This window comes from Aulonocara stuartgranti (genome assembly GCF_965226115.1).
Source record: "Aulonocara stuartgranti genome assembly, chromosome: 3".
Taxonomy (NCBI): domain Eukaryota; kingdom Metazoa; phylum Chordata; class Actinopteri; order Cichliformes; family Cichlidae; genus Aulonocara; species Aulonocara stuartgranti.
In genome coordinates this window covers 8,751,936-8,775,120 of record NC_138941.1, presented here as the reverse complement: position 1 = coordinate 8,775,120, position 23,185 = coordinate 8,751,936, and the positions used below count along the sequence as shown (strand labels likewise).

The window sequence follows — 23,185 nt, the reverse complement described above, 5'->3', positions numbered from 1 at the left end:
ATAGCCCCAAACATGTCTTTTTCAAAGCCTGCGGTGAAGAGAAAGGTTGGTGATGAGCACCGACAATTTCAGGAAAAGTGGGAAATGCAATATTTCTTTGTTGAGCACAGGGGCACCCCGACCTGTCTTATTTGCACAGAGAAAGTTGCGCTGCACAAGGAATACAATTTGAAACGTCATTACACAACTAGACATGCTGAGCTGGATGCAAAATACCAGGGAGACGAGAGAGCGAACCGGGTTGCCAGTCTTAAAACAGATCTACTGAGGCAGCAAGATTTCTCCAAGAAAGCAACCAAAGAGAATAATGCAGCAGTCGGAGCCACGTGGTTAGTGAGATGATTGCTAAAGCAGGGAAGCCATTCACAGAAGGTGCATTTGTCTAAAAGTGCATATTGCAGGCTGCAAATATAGTCTGTCCGGGAAAGAAAGGTCAGTTTAGCAACATCAGCCTTTCTGCCAACACCGCAGCAGATCGCATTTCTGACCTGTCAAGTGACATTTATGACCAACTGTGTGAGAAAGCCAAATGTTTCAGTGTATACTCAGTCGCTCTTGATGAGACCACAGACATCACCGACACTGCCCAGCTCCCAATGTATGTCCGTGGTGTTGATGACAGTTTTGAAGTGATGGAGGAGCTGCTCACAGTAATTCCAATGCATGGCCAGACCACCGCTCAGCAGATATTTACAAGCTGTGTGATGCCATTGAGAATGTTGGTTTGCCATGGAAGAGGTTTGTTGGAATAACAACAGATGGAGCGCCATCAATGACAGGGAGGGAAAATGGACTGGTGGCACAAAACAAACTGGAAGAGGAAGGCGTGGAGGAGGCCATTGCTCTGCACTGCATCATCCATCAGCAGGTCCTTTGCAGCAAATGCCTGAAGTTTGACAATGTGATGTCTATTGTTGTGAAATGCATCAACCAAATCAGATCCAGGGGCTTAAAGCACCGAAGGTTCTGTGCTTTTTTAGAGGAAATGGAGTCAGAATATGGGGATGTGCTCGACTTCACTGAGGTACGTTGGCTCAGCAGGGGAAATGTATTAAAGAGACTTTTTGAGTTGAGAGCAGAAGTGAAGCCTTCATGGAGAAGGATGGAGTTAGTGTTCCTGTGCTAACTGATCCCAAATGGCTCATGGACTCAGCTTTTCTTGTTGATATGACACATGAGCTTAATGTACTGAACAAGACGTTACAAGGCCAGGGGCAACTTGTCAGTGCTGCCTATGACAACGTGAGAGCATTCTCCACAAAACTGGCGCTCTGGAAAGCTCAGCTCTCTCAGACAAACCTTTGCCATTTCCCAGCATGCAAGGCACTCGTGGATGCAGGCACACCATTCAGTGCTGACGAGTATGTTGATGTCATTTTGAGGCTACAGGAGGAATTTGATCCCAGATTTGCTGACTTCAAGACACACAGAGCCACCTTTCACATTTTTGCGGACCCCTTCTCCTTTGATGTGCAAGATGCCCCTTCTGTGCTTCAAATGGAGCTCATTGAGCTGCAGTGCAACTCTGAACTCAAAGCAAAGTTCAGGGAGGTGAGTGGAAAAGCAGACAAGCTTGGACAATTTTTGAGAGACTTGAGCCCTAGTTTCCCTCGGCTTTCCCGAATGTTCAAGCGGACCATGTGCCTTTTTGGTAGCACATACTTGTGCCAAAAGCTCTTCTCCACTTTGAACTTCAATAAGTCCAAGTACAGGTCCAGACTTACGGATGATCATCTTCAAGACTTACTGAGGGTCGCAACTGCTTCCTCCCTCAGGCCAAATCTGGCTCGGCTATGCGAGAGGAAACGCTGCCAGGTCTCTAGCAGCAAGGAGTAGGCAAGAGAAGCCATGTTCAGAAGAACAGTTCATTTTCTACAGTGTTCCATTCATGTTCAGAAGAAGGTTATAGAACTGTTAATACAGACATTTCAATCTAAATACAGCAGATATAGAAGACTGAAAGAAACACACAAGTTCACTGACTAAAAATATCTTATTATTATTTTATTTATGTATTACAGATTGATTTATTTTCTTATTAATTCTTAATTTGTTTATTTATTTTTCATATTTTGTGTTAAAAAATAAAAATAAAGAGATTTGAGAAGATTGGAATTTTTTAACCATGCCTTTCTTGTGGAAAACCTAATGCGGCCCAGCCTCACCCAGACTCTGCCTGCAGCGGCCCCCAGCTAAATTGAGTTTGAGACCCCTGTCCTACACCATAAATCAGTAAGAGAGGGTACGACCTCTCTCATGGCCCCAAGTGGTGTGTGCATGCCAGAGCACTCTGGAAGGCACACAGAGTCTTTACAGACTACTCAGGATCAAACCTCTATCATTATGCAATCGATTATACAACTCTAAGCATATATGAGTAAATATTTCTAAGCATAAATGACAATCAACAATATAAACCTTACAGCTGGTTTTAATAACAGAATTCATTTGTTCCTCAAACGAGAAAGAGCTATCGAGAAACACTCCTAAATCTTTAGTTCTTAACTTTTCCAGTGGGCCAAGGTCAACATTATCTGCTAATGCTAAATAGGCTGCCGTTATTAACTAATGCTAATTTGACATGAATTAGCATTATGCACTAATGCTAACACTTACTTTTTTTAAAAATGTGAGTAGCTAATGCTAACACTATTTCCCTTAACTTTATAACAATGTGAACGGCTAATGCTAACACTCTTTTTCCTAGCATTATAACATCTGAGCTGCTAATGCTAAGTAGGCTGCCATTAGCACCTACGTCTAATTTAAGGCAAATACGCATTAGAACCTAATGCTCATATCGTTTTCCTTTGCTTTATAACAATGTGAGCAGCTACTGCTAAATAGCATTAGCTAATAACAGCAGTCTAATTTAATGCAAGTTAGCCTCATTTGCATTACAACGATGTGAGGAGTTAACGCTAAGTATGCTGCCATTAGTGGCTAATTCTAATTAGGGGTGAATAAATATTACCAGCTAATGCTAATATCGTATTCTCTTCCCTTTTAACAATGTGAGCAGCTAGTGCTAGGTAGGCTGATGCTAGCAGCTAATGCTAAAGCTAATTTAATGTGAATTAGCATCACATTAGTGAGGAGTTAATGCTAAGTAGACTGCCATTAGCAGGTAATGCTAATTTTAGGTGAATAGGAATTGGCAGATAATGCTAATACCATATTTTCTTGCTTTATAACAATGTGACCAGCTAATGCTATGTAGGTTGCCGTTATTAGCTAATACTAATTTGAGGTGAATTAGCATTATCCCCTTATGCTAACAATGTTTTTTCTTACTTTTTAACAATACAAGTAGCTAATGTGAACACTTTTTTTTTTTAATTGAATTCTAATTTTTCCCTTGCGATGTGAAGAGTTAATGCTAAATAGGATGCCATTAGTGGCTAATTCTAATTTTAGATGAGAAAGCATTAGAAGCTAATGCTAATACCATATTTTCTTGCTTTATATCAATATTAGTAGGTAATGCTAAGTACGTAGCCATTATTAGCTAATGCTAATTTAGGTGAATTAGCATTATCCACTAATGCTAACACTGTTTTTGCCAACTCTTTTCCCTTGCATTATAACAATATGAGCAGCTAATGCTAAGAAGGCTGCCATTATTAGGTAATGCTAATTATTATGTGTGTTAGCATTATCCGCTGCTGCTAGCAATGTTTTATCTTACCTTTAACAATATCAGCAGCTAATGCTAACACTACTTTAATTTCAGTTAAACCTACTTAGCATTAAGAAGTTTTTGCTATAGGCTACCATTAGTGGCTAATGCTAATTTTAGGTAAACAGAAATTGGCAGCTAATGCTAATACCACATTTTCTTGCCTTATAACAATGTGACCAGCTAATGCTAAGCAGGTGCCATTATTAGCTAATACTAATTTGAGATGAATTAGCATTATCCGCTTATGCTAACAATGTTTTTTCTTACTTTTTAACAATACGCCATTAGTGGCTAATTCTAATTTTAGATGAAAAAGGATTAACAGCTAATGCTCATACTGTTTGCTTTGTAAGAATGACAGCAGCTAATGATATGAAGTCTACCGTTATTAACTAATGCTAATTTGATGAGAATTAGCATTATCCGATAATGGTAACTCTTTTCCCCTGCATTATAACAATGTCAGGAGTTAATGCTAAGTAGACTGCCATTAGGGGCTAACTCTAATTAGGGGTGAATAATTATTAGCAGCTAATACTAATACCGTTTTCTCTTTTTCCTTATAACAACTTGAGCAGCTAATGCTAATTTGATGCGAATTAGCATTATATTAGTGAGCAGTTAATGCTAAGTAGGCTGCCATTATTAACTAATACTACGTTGACGTGAATTAGCATTATGCGCTACTGCTAATACTGTTTTCTCTTACTTATTAAAAATGATAGTAGCTAATACTAATACTCTTTTCCGTTGGGTAACAACAAAGTGAGGAATTAATGCTAAGTTGGCTGCTTTTAGCGGCTTATTCTAATTAGGGGTGAATAATTATTAGCAGCAAATGCTAATACCGTTTTCTCTTTCCTTATAACAATATGAGCAGTTAATGCTAATTTGATGTAAATTAGCATTATATTAGTGAGGAGTTAATGCTAAGTAGGCTGCCATTAGCAGCTAAAGGTAATTTGAGGTGAATAAGCACTAGTAGCTAGGGTTGCCAACCGTCCCTTAAAATACGGAATCGTCCCGTATTTCGAAACAAAAGTACACGTCCCGTATTGAGCTAATAAGGGACGCACTTTGTCCCGTAATACAGTGAGAATCAAAAGTAGTCTATAACTTTTAATGGAATTAACGCTTTGTTTGAAAACATAATTCCCAGCCCCTCTCCTGCTTTGTGACCAATGAGCTGACAGCACACTTACGAGTATGACAATTCAGATTACCACTCATCTCATTGGTCGAGGAAAGGTCGCTTACGGAGAAAATACCGGAAGACAACAAATGACCACAACAAGAAACATGGCCAACAGGGAAACAAACGCAGACACTGCGGTGCAAGTCTCGGACGACAGTAAACCTAAAGCTGGGCAGACAATGCGATTTTTTTCAGTCACGTTATTCAGCTCCTGCTCAAACTGCACGATTGACTCGCAGTTGGTAGGTCACGATGCAGGTCTCACACTATACCGCCCGATGCTCTGATGCGACCTGAGTGCTCACACTGTGCCTCCATAAAATGAAGGTTATAACAGAAAATCTGTCGCGCTCTCTCTCTCCGTCTTACACTCACACAGACACACACACCACCATCAACTTTGCTAAATTGCTAATGAAAAACATTGATCGGGCAGCTGTGACTGAGCAGCAATGTAAATCCAACTATTTTCACGGTTGTTGTGGTCGTGATAATTTTGTGATGCCACATCGAAAAGGCTCGGATGAGCTTTCCAAAGTTCTACAAGTTGTGCCTCCATCGCTTGTGTCCAGATCACAGGCTGCACAGCCGTGCTGCTCCGTCTTTTACACCAACGTTTACGTGTTTGCGCGCGAGCAGTGTGAGCGGCTGTGGTGAGACCCTCACGAGCGATTGATGATCGGGAGCTGGTCGTGAGGTGTTAATCACTTCTCATTACCCCACGTATACTACACGATGCACGATGAAGGCCAAAATCGGTCCGATCACTCAAAAATCGGCTCAAAATGGGCCTAAAACCGCACAGTGTGAGCCCAGCATTAGAGCAGCAATGTTTGTTCCCCTCAGAGAAAGGGAAGAATGGGAAAAGGAAAACACCTGGCTGGAAAAAGTTAATATGGGCATGTGCAGTGAATATCAGCGCTATGTGGCCAGAAGTGTGATAATATAATTTATTTTGTGTAATAAACAACTGCAAGGATAGATGATTACAACAAATAGATGACTAATACATAAAAGTAATACATAGATGAATAATGATGATGAGTTAAGATGCGTAATCATGGGAACAAGCGGGTTTACAAACAGGAGCAGCTGATTAGCATTAGAAAAGCTGAAATAATACCTCAACTGAAGCCAATTGTACTAAATGCACTAAATGTGCACTGTTACAAGAATATTTTTCTTTCTATTGTTTTCTATTATTTTAAGTTAAGCACGACAGAGTTCTTTTAAAGAAAGATTTACTTATATTCTCAAAAGTTAAGCATGACAGGCTTCTGTTTAAGAAGGAGACCTGTTTTATGTGTTAATGTTGTCATTTTGAGCTAAAAATAAATGGCTAAATGATCATTTGTTTCACATGTGTTCATATCACAAAGAATAGAATATGCATCTACTTAAATCAACTTCAAGTCAAATGGTTAAAAAAATAATTTCACACACAAAAAAAGAGCTAGAAAATTCACCACACTGGGAAGGGTGAAGACAATTGGGTCGCCCGGCCCTTGCCACGAGGTGTCCCTTATTTATTTTTCAGGGAGTTGGCAACCCTACTAGTAGCTAATGCCAATACCCTTTTCTCTTGTGTTATAATGATGTGAAACGTTAATATTGTTCTCAAACAACAGAATGAGAATGAAATATTGATTCTAACAGGGCCCATAAACAGCATTAGCTTAGCAGCATTAGCTTATCAGAGTCTCCATCATGGTCACACAAATCCTTAGCGGAGCAAAGTGGCCTACTTAGCAATAGCTGCTGTAGAAAGCAAAGGGAAAACAGTATTAGCATTAGCTGCTAAATGTGCACTTGAGAACAAATCTATTGTGAATTCAGCCGTGAATGTAGTGTTTCCAGTAAGCTTCCATTTCCAAATGTTAGCTGCTCCTGTCTGCCTCTTTGTCACACACACAGACTGAAATGATTCACAGCCTTGTTTCATCCTTCTGTCAGTGTCACTGACTGTCACTGTGACTGTGGACATACAGCATGGGAAACACACACATGGCTGATACTTGTATCTAAAGTTACAAAATGTTGTCTCTGTCCAAATATTACCTAACTGTAAGTCTACTTTTAATGAAACTCTCAACATGACTTATCAGTTATCATTAATGTTCCTGCAAACAGACTCCTTGAAGACCCCTACATAAATATCCATGTACTATCCAGCTAGACTAGTGTGTCTGTCCCTGAAAATATTCCTGCATGTGTGATTGTTCATGTCTCATCTGCAGGAAACAAACAGGAAGTGAGTGAAAGACACAGGAAATGATTCCAGCTCTTCCTCCTATATCAGACATTCTCTCCATACCTGAGAGTGTCCAGTCTCCAGCCTGGATCCTTCAGTCCAGCCGACAGAAGCTTCATTCCTGAGGGACCTGGGTGATTGTAGCTCAGGTCCAGCTCTCTCAGATGGGAGGGGTTGGAGGTCAGAGCTGAGGCCAGAGAAGTACAGCCTTCCTCTGTGATCAGACAGCCTGACAGACTGCAGACACACAAAACAACAATCCATCTGTTATCCATCTCTATAGCAGCATAACTAAGTGATGGTTCAGGGTCACCTGATCCAGCTCTAACTATAAGTTTTATCAAAAAGGAAAGTTTGAAGCTGATCGTCAAAGTAGAGAGGGTGTCTGTCTCCTGAACTCAAACTGGGAGCTGCTGCCACACCCAGTCCAACATAGCCAGGCTTTCTTTGCTGCTTTGACAAAACCTCAAATCCCAGTCAGAGATGGTGAGCATCATCACAGTGATGATCATTTCTCTGTTAACCCAGGCTTTCTGCTTCAGGATCTGTGCACGCTCACAGAACAAGGAGACCTTTAAACATCATTTCACTAAATGGATGGACTGAGCTCAGCCTACAGATGAACTGGATAAATAAAGATTTGACCTCAGTGTGCTCAGTGTTCCTGTCTATTCCTAACATATTCCTAACATGATAGCTGCACTTTAGAGCTCTAAAACTGGAACTGACACATATTTAAACTCCACATGTTACTCAGTACATTCAGTTCTGACACTCGCCCACAGTCCAACAAAGGAAACATGGAGATCACATCAGTTTGTCACCAAAGTCTAATTATTCCAGAGGGCAGTGTTGATACAACTAAAGTTATTTTTAAGCAAAGTTGAGTTTTTTATTGTCGCAGTACTTCATGTCTGAAGTATCACTTAAATGCATTACACGCTGTTGATGGCAGCAAACAAACCACCCAAACAAACAGAGGTGGGAGGCTTGGGCAGACTACGTAGGATCAGCTTGTGGGAGGAGTCAGGATAAAACCAAAGAAAGACAAGCTAACAAACGCCACAGTGAAGTGAGTAGCTACAAACTGCAGGCCGATTAGTGTTGTTGAAGAAGTCGGTCTGAGGAACGTTCTTAGGATCAACAAATGACGGCATGTATGAGCCTCCCTCAAGACGCACCATCACAAGAAGAACACATGAGCTGTAGAAAAAGGAGAGACTACGAAAGCCACGGCGTTACAACGTGCACCAGCTGTTGGTCTCTCTGGAGACTACTGGGCGTGGCTGGGTAACCATGGTTACTTGGGAGTTACAGTACATGATATTAATGAAGAGTGGGAGCTGCGTTCTATAGCAAACAATTTGTTATGAGGTAATCAGCTGATCTTAGTTTAACCGGAAGCCCTTCACAATAATTGCAATGCCTTTATTTTGTACAACTACCATCAGTTCGTCTGTACTGATGGTAACTTAAAGTCACACTAATGTCGTTTAGTTTCTATAGTTTATGTAGTGGAAGTATACTACAGTACCCTGATCACTGATAGGACAGATTTATGTAGATATACACCTTTGTGTTTAACATTACTGCATTATAGTGCTGTGATCTTTGTCCTTATATATGGCTATATTAGCTATACTGATGTACGTACATATAACTGGATATGTAACTTATCTATTCATCTTATTTGTCATGTATTTGTATTGTGTACTTCCTTTTTGTAAGAAACCACACACATGTTCACAGCCGCAAGAATCAATCAGTGAAAGAATAAAGTGTCTCAAACCAAACCTTAAGCTCTTTATTCCACATGCTGGGATCATTTGGCCTTCAGTGGTGTTCTGGCTGACACACCGGAGTGACCAGAGTGCTAAAGAGTGAATCGGACACACCAGTGTCATCTCTGATATCTCCACTACATTTAATCGTCCTTCAGCTTGTGGCTGCCGTTAGCTGGTCTGCTAGTTAGCTGATTTGCTATTTAGCCGGTGTGCTAGTTAGCTGGTGTGCTAGTTAGCCGGTTCGCTAGTCAGCTGGTGTGCTGACCAGCGAACCAGTAGGTTACAAGATGAGCTTGTCTGTCTGATGAGCCAGCTCTCTCTGTCTTGGTCATTTTGTCCTTGGGCAAAACCTAACCTACCACTACAACTGTAGCTTACCTCCACCAGTGTGTGAATGTGAGAGTGAATGAATACAGGGAGTGCAGAATTATTAGGCAAATGAGTATTTTGTCCACATCATCCTCTTCATGCATGTTGTCTTACTCCAAGCTGTATAGGCTCGAAAGCCTACTACCAATTAAGCATATTAGGTGATGTGCATCTCTGTAATGAGAAGGGGTGTGGTCTAATGACATCAACACCCTATATCAGGTGTGCATAATTATTAGGTAACGTCCTTTCCTTTGGCAAAATGGGTCAAAAGAAGGACTTGACAGGCTCAGAAAAGTCAAAAATAGTGAGATATCTTGCAGAGGGATGCAGCAGTCTCAAAATTGCAAAGCTTCTGAAGCGTGATCATCGAACAATCAAGCGTTTCATTCAAAATAGTCAACAGGGTCGCAAGAAGCGTGTGGAAAAACCAAGGCACAAAATAACTGCCCATGAACTGAGAAAAGTCAAGCGTGCAGCTGCCAAGATGCCACTTGCCACCAGTTTGGCCATATTTTGGAGCTGCAACATCACTGGAGTGCCCAAGAGCACAAGGTGTGCAATACTCAGAGACATGGCCAAGGTAAGAAAGGCTGAAAGACGACCACCACTGAACAAGACACACAAGCTGAAACGTCAAGACTGGGCCAAGAAATATCTCAAGACTGGTTTTTCTAAGGTTTTATGGACTGATGAAATGAGAGTGAGTCTTGATGGGCCAGATGGATGGGCCCGTGGCTGGATTGGTAAAGGGCAGAGAGCTCCAGTCCCACTCAGACGCCAGCAAGGTGGAGGTGGAGTACTGGTTTGGGCTGGTATCATCAAAGATGAGCTTGTGGGGCCTTTTCGGGTTGAGGATGGAGTCAAGCTCAACTCCCAGTCCTACTGCCAGTTTCTGGAAGACACCTTCTTCAAGCAGTGGTACAGGAAGAAGTCTGCATCCTTCAAGAAAAACATGATTTTCATGCAGGACAATGCTCCATCACACGCGTCCAAGTACTCCACAGCGTGGCTGCAAGAAAGGGTATAAAAGAAGAAAAACTAATGACATGGCCTCCTTGTTCACCTGATCTGAACCCCATTGAGAACCTGTGGTCCATCATCAAATGTGAGATTTACAAGGAGGGAAAACAGTACACCTCTCTGAACAGTGTCTGGGAGGCTGTGGTTGCTGCTGCACGCAATGTTGATGGTGAACAGATCAAAACACTGACAGAATCCATGGATGGCAGGCTTTTGAGTGTCCTTGCAAAGAAAGGTGGCTATATTGGTCGCTGATTTGTTTTTGTTTTGTTTTTGAATGTCAGAAATGTATATTTGTGAATGTGGAGATGTTATATTGGTGTCACTGGTAAAAATAAATAAATGAAATGGGTATATATTTGTTTTTTGTTAAGTTGCCTAATAATTATGCACAGTAATAGTCACCTGCACACACAGATATCCCCCTAAAATAGCTAAAACTAAAAACAAACTAAAAACTACTTCCAAAAACATTCAGCTTTGATATTAATGAGTTTTTTGGGTTCATTGAGAACATGGTTGTTGTTCAATAATAAAATTATTCCTCAAAAATACAACTTGCCTAATAATTCTGCACTCCCTGTAGTGGGATTGTAAAGGGTCTTTGAGGGTCTCGAAAAGCGCTATATAAATGCAATCCATTATTATTATTAAGAGCATCTTTAGGCCTGACTGTGCTCATCCTTCCTCCAACCTCTCCTTACCAAAGATAACAACTACATCAGTATTAGCTCAATAACAATTTCTGCAATTCAATTGTGGACATTCATTTTTAAACCTTGTGTAAAACGATAAAACCTCAAAGTCTGAGCATTATTCTTTGTGCAAACAGCTCTTGCAGGTTCCCCCGGACTTAGGTTATTTTTATTATTTAATTACTTTCCTTTAAGCAGCTGTTCAGGCTACTAAACTCATCCCAGAAATAACAAGTGACACCATTAATAGTAGAGGTGGGAATCACCATACAACTCGCGATACGATATTATCACAATACTTAACGCACGATACGATATTATTGCGATTTTTTAAAATATTTTGCGATATTTAAATTCTGCACATAAAGGTAAACTTTATCAATATTCATTTTATCTAATATCAAAGTCTCACACTCAGTCTTTCTCTCATTTCAGTCAGTTTTATTGTTGACAAACTGAACGGTTTGTATTACAGTCTAGTCCAACTTAACTGAATGCAACCATCTGGTACAATTATAGCTATTCTGAACTATGCAATTTATGAAAACTATGCAGCCCCTTCAGCAACTGAAGAATTTGAAAGTAAATTTAAAAAAATATATAATTTTACATTAAATAAAAAAGTTTCAAACTTAATTAAAATTAAACATGTCTTAAATTAAAATAAGTAAACTGTCATGTTTATTGCTGCCAAAAAAAAAGTTAAACACATTTGGACAGTGAAGGAATGTCAGGATTGTTGCTCAGAAAAAGGATCAACATGCTCTGAAGTCAACATGCTCTGACTCCAGAGCATGTTGACTTCAGAGAAAAAATTGTTTGTAACAAAATATCGATTTCTGCTGTCCCTGTATCGATACATTATTAGCAAACAAAATATCACGATACTACACAGTATCGATTTTTTCCCCCACCCCTAATTAATAGTGGAGCTAACTTTAACAGGTGAAACTGATTTGACCTATAAGGCTACTGCAGTTACTTCTTATCAGGTTTAGTAGGGAAGACATCTGGATGAGGTAGTTAGTAGTATGTAGTTAGTACCGGGCGACTCCCCTCCCCCACATCGGCACCAGAACCCTGTATTATCTACAGGGTAAGACTGCCTGTTTTATCAAACTATGGCCATTACTACTGTGATCATTTGCAGCCCAGTGTGCCGCTCTCTCTGCTGGGATGAACCACTGGAGCTCACCCAGTCATCCCTTTCTTTCTCTCAAGAAGAAGTGAAATAAATATATTTATTATGTTACGAGTCTAATATTCTTTAAATCAAACTGTAATGAATAAATCAAGCAAGAAGATTTGGTGGCTCCACGTGTTGTAGAAGAAAAGATAAACATCTCATTTTGAGAAATCAGCCTTTAAAATTAAGTAAGTACTGTGAATAAAAAACAAACAGCGAGCCAATCAGCAGTCGCCAATATCCTCCTAATTTCATTCACAAAGAAATCAAATATATATATTATGGGCCCAAAGGAGCCTAAATCTTTAAATTAGGCAGTGCATGAAGTATTTTTTTAAATAAACAAAGACATGACTATAACAACTTTTAGTAATTCAGAGTCCGATTATCCACTCAAATGTAAATAAAAGTTCACTTGACAGCTGTAAAAGTTACCTGTTTATACAATAATATAAATCACATTTCAAATGATCATCTGTGGAAAAGTTTGAATCCTGACCTGAGAGTTTCCACTGCACACTGTGAACTCTTTAGTCCAGCGGACAGAAGCTTCACTCCTGAATCCTGCAGGTCAGAGTTACTCAGGTCCAGCTCTCTCAGACTGGAGGACTGGGAGCTGAGGACTGAGGACAGAGCTTCACAGCTTCTCTCTGACAGGTTACAGCCACTCAGTCTGAAAAATAAAAGACAATCTATAAAACAAGTACTCATGTAGAGTTTGTTAATACATTTCACAACATTAAATGTTGACTTTCTATTTTTAAAGGAAACATAAACATACTAAGATACAACATCATATGTATGAACTTTAATTAATAATTCTAAAAACTAAATGTTTTCTGATCTGACCTCAGAGTATTCAGTTTACAGTTTAAACGTTGTAGTCCAGCAGACAGAGGCTTCACTCCTGAATCCTGTAGCATTCTGATACTCAGGTCCAGCTCTGTCAGACTAGAGGACTGCGAGCTGAGAACTGAGGACAGAGCTTCACAGTTTTCCTCTGAGAGTTCACAGATGTTAAGTCTGAAGATAAAAACATGAATAAAGATTGTTGTTAAAGTGTAATCAAGGTGCAATAGCTTATTGTCTTGTGCTGAGCAGGTTAGTAAAACTTCTGTTTAACTTTGAAATGAATAAAAATGCTATGAGACAAGGATAACTGGATAAAGATATAAACAAAAACAAACATCAAACACATAAACAAACAGAACTAAACATAATACAAATTGATCTGACCTCAGAACATTCAGTTTGGCATGTGGACTCTCCACTGCAGCAGACAGAAGCTTTACTGCTGAAGCCTTCAGGCTGTTGGTACTCAGGTCCAGCTCTCTCAGACTACAGGACTGGGAGCTTACCACTGACAGCAAATTTTCACAGCCTTTCTCTGAGACGTTACAGCTGCTCAGTCTGTGAGAGAAAGGAAAAAAACAAAACAAAAAAAACAAACAATATATGTGATCAAATTAAATTTGTTTATATGTTGAACCCTTTTTTTAAAAAAATTATTTAAACCTATGAGACTATGAGTGCTACCAGTCCAGTGCACATGATTGGTACCTTGATGGTACCTTGCTCAGGGGTACCACAAGGTAACTATTCGGTGGATTCGACCCCTGACCTTATGATCATGGGGCGACCACTCTGCCTACTGAGCTAATAATTCTGTGTACACTGTCATACAATATTAACTAAAACAATTATTTTAGAAAATTTTAGTAATTCAATAATCATGCTCATTACCTGTGTATTGTGAATAACACTTGATTTTAAACACTAGCTGTATAAAACTCTTCCTGTTAAAGGTGTGTATAAAGGAGATGAGCTGAAATGCAGACTTCATGGAGAATGTTTGCTGTCAGGATATATCAAAGACAAAGCAGAGATCCATCCAGTCTCTTCCACTAAGCCCACAGAGGGACAGACAACCACTCTCACTCACACCTGCATGAAGTTTAGATCACCAGGTAACCTAACTGCATGTCTGTGGACAGTGGGAAGAAACTGTAGAGGACCCAGAGTGAACCCACTGTAATTCTGTGATAACACTGGTTATGGAAGCCTTACAGTTACATATGGTTACTGACAAGAAACACGACCTTAGAGGCAATTTCAGTAATGAAGACCGAGTTTCTCCCTCCATACGGGATGAAAACATGACAGCACAGCAGAGATTTATATTTAAAAAGGGAGGGTGTGCACTGAAAGTGAGATACAAACTTGAACTTAAATTATGAACATCAGAAAAAGATGTAGGTGAAGTCTGGCAGGTGAAGTTTGTGCTTTAGAATAAAACAACCAAACTCCTGGAGTTGGAGACAAATGAACAAGCTGAGGATAATAAACCTGTCAGAGGGGCTGAAGCATCAGAGCTCATGTTCTTATTGGCTGGGTCTGGATTGTCCTTTGATAAGAGTTACAGAACAAAGTGTGTTTTAGAAATGCTGGAGTGAAACATTAAAACTACCATATATTTACCGAGTGACTGATGATCATTTAATTTACTATTTTAAAAAAATGTTACAGTGCTCTTTGAACTCAGCATTTCTGATTTATTTCCCATGATTTTAACAATGAAGCGATGACAACATGTTTACTTACAGAGCTTTGTTGGAGGCTTTGACCACTGGCAGCATTCTCAGAAGAGCCTCCTCTGAAGCAGAGTATTTCTTAAAGTCAAACTCATCCAGATCTTCTTCTGATGACAGTAAGATGAAGGTCAGAGCTGAGCACTGAGCAGGAGACAGTTTACCTGTGGAGAGACTTCCTGAAGTCCTGTATTGTTGGATCTCCTCCACTAGAGAACGATCATTCAGTTCATTCAGACAGTGGATCAGATTGATGCTTTTCTCTGCAGACAGATTCTCACTGAGCTTCTCCTTGATGTACTGGACTGTTTCCTGATTGGTCTGTGAGCTACTTCCTGTCTGTGTCATCAGGGCTCGTAGGAGAGTCTGATTGGTCTGCAGGGAAAGACCCAGGAGGAAGCGGAGGAACAAGTCCAGGTGTCCATTTGGACTCTCTAAGGCCTTGTTCACAGCACTCTGGTGGAGAGATGGTTTAAACCACCAGGAGGTTGTTTGTTGTTGTTCCAGCAGATTGAGTCCAGAGTTGATGAAGGTCAGATGGACATGAAGAGCAGCCAGAAACTCCTGAACACTCAGATGGATGAAGCAGAACACCTTGTCCTGGTACAGTCCTCTCTCCTCTTTAAAGATCTGTGTGAACACTCCTGAGTACACTGAGGCTGCTCTGATATCGATGCCACACTCTGTCAGGTCTGATTCATAGAAGATCAGGTTTCCTTTCTGCAGCTGATCAAAAGCCAGTTTTCCCAGAGACTCCATCATCTTCCTGCTCTCTGGACTCCAGTGTGGATCTGTCTCAGCTCCTCCATAATACTTGACCTTCTTCACTTTGGCCTGAACCACAAGGAAGTGGATGTACATCTCAGTCAGGGTCTTGGGCAGCTGTCCTCCCTCTCTGGTTTCCAGCACATCCTCCAGAACTGTAGCAGTGATCCAGCAGAAGACTGGGATGTGGCACATGATGTGGAGGCTTCGTGATGTCTTGATGTGGGAGATGATGCTGCTGGCCTGCTCCTCATCTCTGAACCTCTTCCTGAAGTACTCCTCCTTCTGTGGGTCAGTGAACCCTCTGACCTCTGTCACCATGCCAACACAGTCAGGAGGGATCTGATTGGCTGCTGCAGGTCGTGTGGTTATCCAGAGGCGAGCAGAGGGAAGCAGTTTCCCCCTGATGAGGTTTATCAGCAGCACATCCACTGAGGTGGACTTTCTAGGGTCAGTTAGGATTGTAGTTTTGTGGAAGTCCAGAGGAAGTCGACACTCATCCAGACCATCAAAGATGAACACAACCTGGAAGTCTTCAAAGCTGCAGATTCCTGCTTCTTTGGTTTCAGTAAAGAAGTGATGAACAAGTCCCACCAAGCTGAACTTTTCCTCTTTCAGCACATTCAGCTCTCTGAAAGTGAAAGGAAATATGAACTGGATGTCCTGGTTGGCTTTGTCTTCAGCCCAGTCCAGGCTGTATTTCTGTGTTAAGACTGTTTTCCCAATGCCAGCCACTCCCTTTGTCAGCACTGTTCTGATTGGTTCATCTCTTCCAGGTGAGGCTTTAAAGATGTCTTCTTGTCTGATGGTTGTTTCTGGTCTGTCTGGTTTCCTGGATGCTGTTTCAATCTGTCTGACCTCATGTTCATCATTGACCTCTGCAGTCCCTCCCTCTGTGATGTAGAGCTCTGTGTAGATCTGATTCAGGAGGGTTGGGTTTCCTGCTTTAGCGATGCCCTCAAACACACACTGGAACTTCTTCTTCAGGGTGGATTTAAGGTTACGATGACAAACAGCAGCTGGAAGTTCTGAATAATAATAATAAAAATACAACTTTAACAATCATATTTTACAAAATGCTGATGACAATTTCTGACCCACTGAGAAATGACTGAACACACTGGTGTCACAAGTGTCTCATTTATCCAGCAGCTTAAACCTTTAGATAAATCCTCTTACGTCTCTGCAGACGGTCAGCCAGCTCCTCCTGCTTCATTCTCCTCAGGAAGTCCACTGTGATCTTCACAAATGCCTCTCTGCTGTTTCTCCTCTGCTCATCATCCTCCCTCTGAAACTCCAAGCACTGGGGCTTATTTGGATTCAGAGCCTTCTGGATCTTCTTCAGCTCGTTCTTCACAAAAGTGATGATGTTGTCCTCCAGCAGCTGGAACAGAATACTTTATGAATGACCCACCACTCTGAACTTTAGTCCACACAACATCCACTTCTTTACCATCAAGGGGCATATCATCCACGAACTCTTTACCAATTATAGGTTTGACTTTATCTGATTAACTGAGACTTTGTCCACAACTCCATGATCCCAAAACGTTGATGCTGTTCATATGAATGCAGCGATTTCAGTGGGAGAAACATTTCACTGGTGTTCAGAGCTGAACTACCAACAGGTTGAGAATCAAAGCCAGAAACTTGGAGATGTTTCAGGTGACTGAGTTGATCGTACAGACAACTGGTCTTAAAGGTTCACTCTGTTTACACATACAGATCAGTATTTAAGGTTTGACTCTCATCATCCACTGGGGCACAAACTGGGCGTCATCAGGACACTACAACACAGAACAAACACCATCCCCACAGACACAGCAGCCAGCGAAGCAGAAGAACTTCACATCAAGAAGGTCCTGAGTAAATGTGAACGCTGGTTTGAGGGCGGAGTCAAGGAGGCCATTTATGTGAAAAGGAAAGACCATCTCTGAATGGAGGAGGGGCCTAAGGGTACAACTGTCACCATCTTACATGCTGTGATTGCAGCCATTCCCCAGCTCTCTGTGAACTGGACTCATGACCATTGATCAACAACCATTGATCAATGGTCCTGACAATATGCGTACCAATGATCAATGAACTGACCTCCCAGCCCATTGTTCCTTCAGTGGGCTGGTTTCAGTCATACAAATGTCCTGTTTATGAGATTGAAACCTGCAGTCAGCTGAGACTGAAGAAGTCACCTGATGATGATGAAACGTTTCTCCCACTGAAAACATCCAGATGAACAGAATCAAGCTTTTTGGGATTTACGTACCTGGATGATTGAGCATCAAGACACAACTCTGTGACTTTTCTCAGATGAATAAATCCTCTCCTCCAGCTTTGTTTACATCTACCAGCCCTGTGGCGCTGCCCAGGGAAATAATCTATGTGAGAGGTGGAAAGTCATACAGGTGTCTGCTCCTGCCTTCAGTTATTTTATCTACTGTGTGTCAACTGGCTGAACCTCCTCCAACTGTCTACTGTCTCCCTAAACTCAACAATGACTTAGTGATCTATCCATTCTCTGACCAAAGACATCCTGCTGCAGGAGGTTAACATAGCAGCCAATGATGATCCCACTCACTGTGAACAACACATTTGGACCTGATTTGCTGCTCTGGTTTACACGTGAACTTCCACTGCTGCTGTCACCAACTTGAGAGGCTCTACAGAAAAACTGGACTTGTCCATAAAAATCATAAACTACATTACAAGGACAGCATTGCTCAATCAACTCTAATTACTACTGACATGTTATCTCTTCTAACTAAGGTACAGACACTCAAACTTGCTGCTTTCAGTGAGAAGTCAAATGTCTGAATATGAGCTGGAAGCCGCTGAGAGTCCTCCTCCTTCCCGTGGGGTTTACTTTCTCTACTACTTTCACTATAAACACGCCCCTTTCATGCACCTGCAGAGGGCCACCAGCAGATGGAGCTGTCTTAAACAAATCCACTTGGATAGTTAGCTGTAGATGACTTTATCAGTATGATTGTAGGATTTTGAGTTATTCTTTAGATTTATTTCAACTCTTATATTGTGCACAAGTGTTGAGCGACCCATAATTTCTCTGTACTTTTCATAAGAGCAGCCAGACTTTCAGCTAGTTTTTGTTTTTTAAGAGCTCATAGTTATTGAAGAAACAGTTATTCAGCTTCATTCCCACTGATCTCGACTACAAACTGTTTCACTTTGGTTTCTGTTTAAAGCCTCGATGTTTGAAACGTTTCCCTGTGATCACATTTGCACCGTCTGATTTCAAAGTTTGTTTCTTTTGGTCATTTAGTCCACAGAGTCCTTGGTGTTCTGAAAGGGACCTATAAATAAATGCATTATTATTAATAATAAAGTAGTTGTTGTACATGTACAGACCATAAATATGGAGTCCAGCTGTGTTTGATGCTGCTGGGCAGACTGACCACTGGGAACCTCTGAGCTCTGCTGGTCCACTCTGTGGAGGAACCATGAAGGATTAGATCAACACAGGATAAAGATCCAGGAGTTTCTGCTCAAATAACTTCATCTGAATCAAGTCTGTCAAGTTTTAGACTCTCAGATTCTGAAGATATATTTTCTGTTTTCTATGAACTTTCTTTCATCAGTGATGGAAGTGATGATGCTGCAGAAGCTCAGAGGAAACTTTGAGAAAACTGTGATGAACCATCAACTAATGCTCTCAGGAGGCCAAAGGTCCCTGAATGTAACTGTGCAGCAGATTCATCGAGTGTTTGAAACCTGACCACTTCCATATGTTTTCATTCTAACACAAGAAGTCCTTTTCTCATTGCTTTGATTTGAGTTTTCATTTGAGTTTTCCGAGTCTCGTATTTGGAGTCGAGTCTAATCAATGATCTGACAGAAGAACATTAAAAAGGATTTACCAGTGCTGTCAAAATTAACATGTAGGGTTAGGGTTAGGGGTTCATCTGTTAACATGATTAACATGATAAAAACCTTTAACACGACACATCTGGAGAGCAGAACGACTCAAAATCCCTGAAATGTTTCTATCAACGCACTTCGAGCAGTTTGTCCGAGTAGAGTTACCTTTGCACACGTGCAGATGTGCAGCACATCTGCACGTGTGCAAAGGTAACTCTACTCTAAGTTTGAGCATTAAAAAAATAACAAGACGGACCAGCCGACCAACATGAAGGATTCTGCACATCGTGACAGAAGGAATTTTCTTTTCACCGAAGCACTTCCAGCTTAAAATATCACAACGATGCAAAGCACTGATGACACAACTGCCAAGTGGACAAACTGCAGACCTGTTAGTGTTGTTAATAACATAGTTTTGGTTCCTCGTGTCAAAGACTTGAAGAAGAGTGACAGAGAGTGTTAGACTGCTGCAGGATCAGTGCCACCTCCACAGACCTGTGAAGAAAATGATGGTTTGACAGATGGGCTCAGATTCAGGATCAGCTGAGGAGTTTGTGGCTGACAGAATCCTGCAGGTACAGAGCAGAGCCCATCATTAGCATGCAGGACTGTCCCTGGGGGGGGTCGGCTCATTCAGGAGGTTAATCAATGTTTACATGTTCAATAAACATGTTAAGTGTGTAAATTTGCCCTTTTCTCTCGAGTCTGTTTGCTCATGAAATGAACTTTGATTCGTTTACATTAAAATTGATGTTTAATGGTGATTAATCCAAATGAATCCACAGTAACCCTGTGATGAGTCTGATTAAACATTTTCATTAACAGCAGTAATATAGATTATATATGATTATATATTAGTGCACACTTAGCTTTTAGTATATATGTTTGTTACAAAGTTGTATTTACAGCAGAGAAGCTGAGTTAAAGACTGAAAACTATTCAAAGTCTCTTTGAATTGAAGCGTTTAACATTCTTTGTGTTTATTCTGCATTGACTTCATTATATGGTGTAAACGTCTGTTACAGGCTTAAATATAAAGTTGGAAAAATGTAACTGCAGCTATTGATCAAGTAATTGTGATTAATCAGGATTAATGACAGAAGATTGTGTCATTAATTAGTCATGTTTTAATCTACTGACAGCACTAGTGTTCACTCTGGTGCCTCCAACTGTTTTACGCCCTTTCAACACCTTCGTGGTCAAAAGTGTACACGCACAAAATCTACAATAAAACCCTCATGCAGCAATAGGACAGACACACAATCCATTTATCTCTGTGTCTCAAACACACACACGTGTATTCAAAGCCTCGATGTGTTCATATTTCATCTGTTGTGTTTTTATCTTCAGCGTTTTCAGTGTTGCTGCATTTACACCAAAAATGTTTCCATTGATGAATCAGATTGATTTGAATGTGTTTCATCCATACAAATCCCTCCCTGGTGGTCACATGACTCTATAACATAACAGGAGTCATGTGACAAGAGTTTCATGCTGTAAAATGTCAAAATGGTTGAATGTGGTGGAGTAAAAATGTGAGATGTCAACTACTTTTCTTCAATATGAAATGTTTGCAGGGCCTGACAGGAAGTGGACGGACGCTCTGATCACTTCCTGTTTGCTGAAGTGGGTTTTCAGTTGTTTAGAAACCAAAGGCTTGTTTTAAAAGACAGTTTAAATGGGACTGAGGGAACGACGTGTTTGTAGTTTATATCCAACAACATCAAGCAGTTTAATCAAAGAGTTCATGTTGCTAACAGCTCACCTCTCTGCAGCAGACACAGGCTGGACTTTAAAATAAATGGGAAGACCTTTAGACCCGTCACTCTGTAAGGACACAGAGCTGGGTGGAGGTCCAGGTTTGAGTCTCTGATGGATCCTGAAAAAGTTATAAATCTTCAGTAAAATTCTCATCACATATCAGCTGATATTATTGGTGTTAGCTTACCTTTTCTCAGCTGACTGTCTTTGCTCAAATCTCTTAATGGCATCTTTGACTGAGTTACTTTCACAGGACACAGAGCTGGGTGGAGGTCCAGGCGGGTTCCTGTGAATAATGATGCAGCAGTGATGTGAGTGCTGAGCTGTGACATGGAGAAGAGTCATGGACAGTTAGAGATGGTCATCTCACCTCTGAGCTTTGGTCTGGCTCTCATGTTCCCCACACAGAGTGCTTTTAGAGGGAGGGACTCCCTCCTCTCTGTCCTCACACTGATCCATGCTGCTCAATTCAGCTCACACACACTTTCTACCTGCAGAGGAAACACAAATCATTCATGTGCACATCAGCTGAAATCCTCCTTTCATCATGTGTGCTGTCCAAATATCAGCTGCTTCTTTCCTGCTTCATCTCAGTGTCAGCTGGATGCAGTCAGACAGCAGTGTGAGGCAGAGGAAGCTGCCATCAGCTGCTCTGCTATCAGTCCACTAGATGGAGCCTGAAGCACACACGATGCATTCACTGACACACACTGATTCACTGTGACTGGAAGCTTCAGTCAGTCCAACACGTGTGAACAACATTTTAAACATTTCAGCTGATCCAGGATTCAAAGAGGATCAGCAGAGTTAAAGCTTCACACTAATTCTTCCTGCTGAGTTTGCAGAGAACTGCACACACACTGATTCACTGCTAATGAGAAGCTTCTTCCATCCAGTAATTCATCATCCATCAGCTCTGCTGCTGCTCTCAGTCCTGGACTCTGATCACACACTAAAAGCAGCTTTTTAACTCGTGTCTGTAAGAACTCTTAGTGTTAGCTTAGCGTTAGCTTAGTGTTAGCATGCTGTGTGCTAGCTTAGCGTCAGAGCTCTGCAGGTGTCTCGTGTGTAAATATTAATCACAGTGACAGTAAAGGAGGTAAAGGGCTGTGACGTCATCACGTACGCTGCGTCCTCTGTGGGCTCTGAGTGAACTCAAAGTACAAACTACAAGTACACAAACACGAACGTAGCTCAGAGTGGCGGACACACTCGGCCTCGTTGGTCCAGCTGTGAGTCCGTTACCGTGAACTATGGAGCGGCAGATTTGTGCTGAACTAAGCTGCACACAGCTGATGTTAGCCAGGAAACATTACACACTGACTTTAATGGAGAGACCGGAAATACAAACACACACAGTTTGTTGTGTGAAGAAATCAAACACGAGCTGAACAAACAGTAAAGTTCCTAAAGACAAACTGTTAAAGGAGGAAACAAAGCAAACTTACAGTTTCTTCACACACCAACAACAAGCTCCACTCCACACCTGGACACTAAACACGGACACACAGGTGAGCTGCTTCCTGGAAGGAGGCGGGGCTCCACCTGAAACTCAGCACAGGTGGGAGGGGCTCAGCTCTGTGTGTGCTGATGTGTTAACTTTAAAAATATGCCGTCTGACTGCTCAGACTGAGTCAGAGTAAAGTTCACATGCTGACGTGTGGAGACATGAAACCTTGTTGTAGCTGCAGGTGTGAACACACTGATCCCAGATCAGCTCTGCTGTATTTGTAACATGAACATTTCTGCTGCAAAGCTTCAAATGTTCAGCATGTTTCTCTGTTTCCAGTCTATAGATCCAGTCACACTTTCTACCTTCACCTGTGCAGTAAAGACTGAGAGCAGAGCTGAAAGCAAGCGTCCAATCAGTGAGCAGCATCAACACCTGAGCTTCATTCAGACTCTGTTATTGAAGATGTTGTTGGTACAAAGTTCACCTGCTGCTCACATGAATCCATGAAAGATTTATTTCACTGAATGTTTCTTCAAAGCTCATTTCAACCTGTTGAAGTC

The 23,185-nt window shown here is 41.2% G+C and overlaps 1 protein-coding gene across 1 annotated transcript in view; it reads right to left on the bottom strand.

Annotated features, from left to right (window-relative positions):
- The window catches only part of LOC309697214 (uncharacterized protein), a 27,300-nt gene extending 4,554 nt beyond the window's left edge, over positions 1-22,746 (bottom strand). Inside the window, exons 1-11 of the mRNA XM_082518948.1 lie at positions 22,621-22,746; positions 21,543-21,663; positions 21,360-21,458; positions 21,177-21,290; positions 18,902-18,980; positions 16,718-16,922; positions 14,787-16,566; positions 13,422-13,595; positions 13,035-13,208; positions 12,685-12,858; positions 7,192-7,365 (exon numbers count right to left, since the gene is read on the bottom strand). Of these exons, the coding sequence (XP_082375074.1) occupies positions 7,192-7,365; positions 12,685-12,858; positions 13,035-13,208; positions 13,422-13,595; positions 14,787-16,566; positions 16,718-16,922; positions 18,902-18,980; positions 21,177-21,290; positions 21,360-21,458; positions 21,543-21,631 (3,062 nt within the window). The 5' untranslated portion in view covers positions 21,632-21,663; positions 22,621-22,746. The remainder of the gene's footprint in view (positions 1-7,191; positions 7,366-12,684; positions 12,859-13,034; positions 13,209-13,421; positions 13,596-14,786; positions 16,567-16,717; positions 16,923-18,901; positions 18,981-21,176; positions 21,291-21,359; positions 21,459-21,542; positions 21,664-22,620) is intronic.
- Positions 22,747-23,185: the final 439 nt, after the last annotated feature.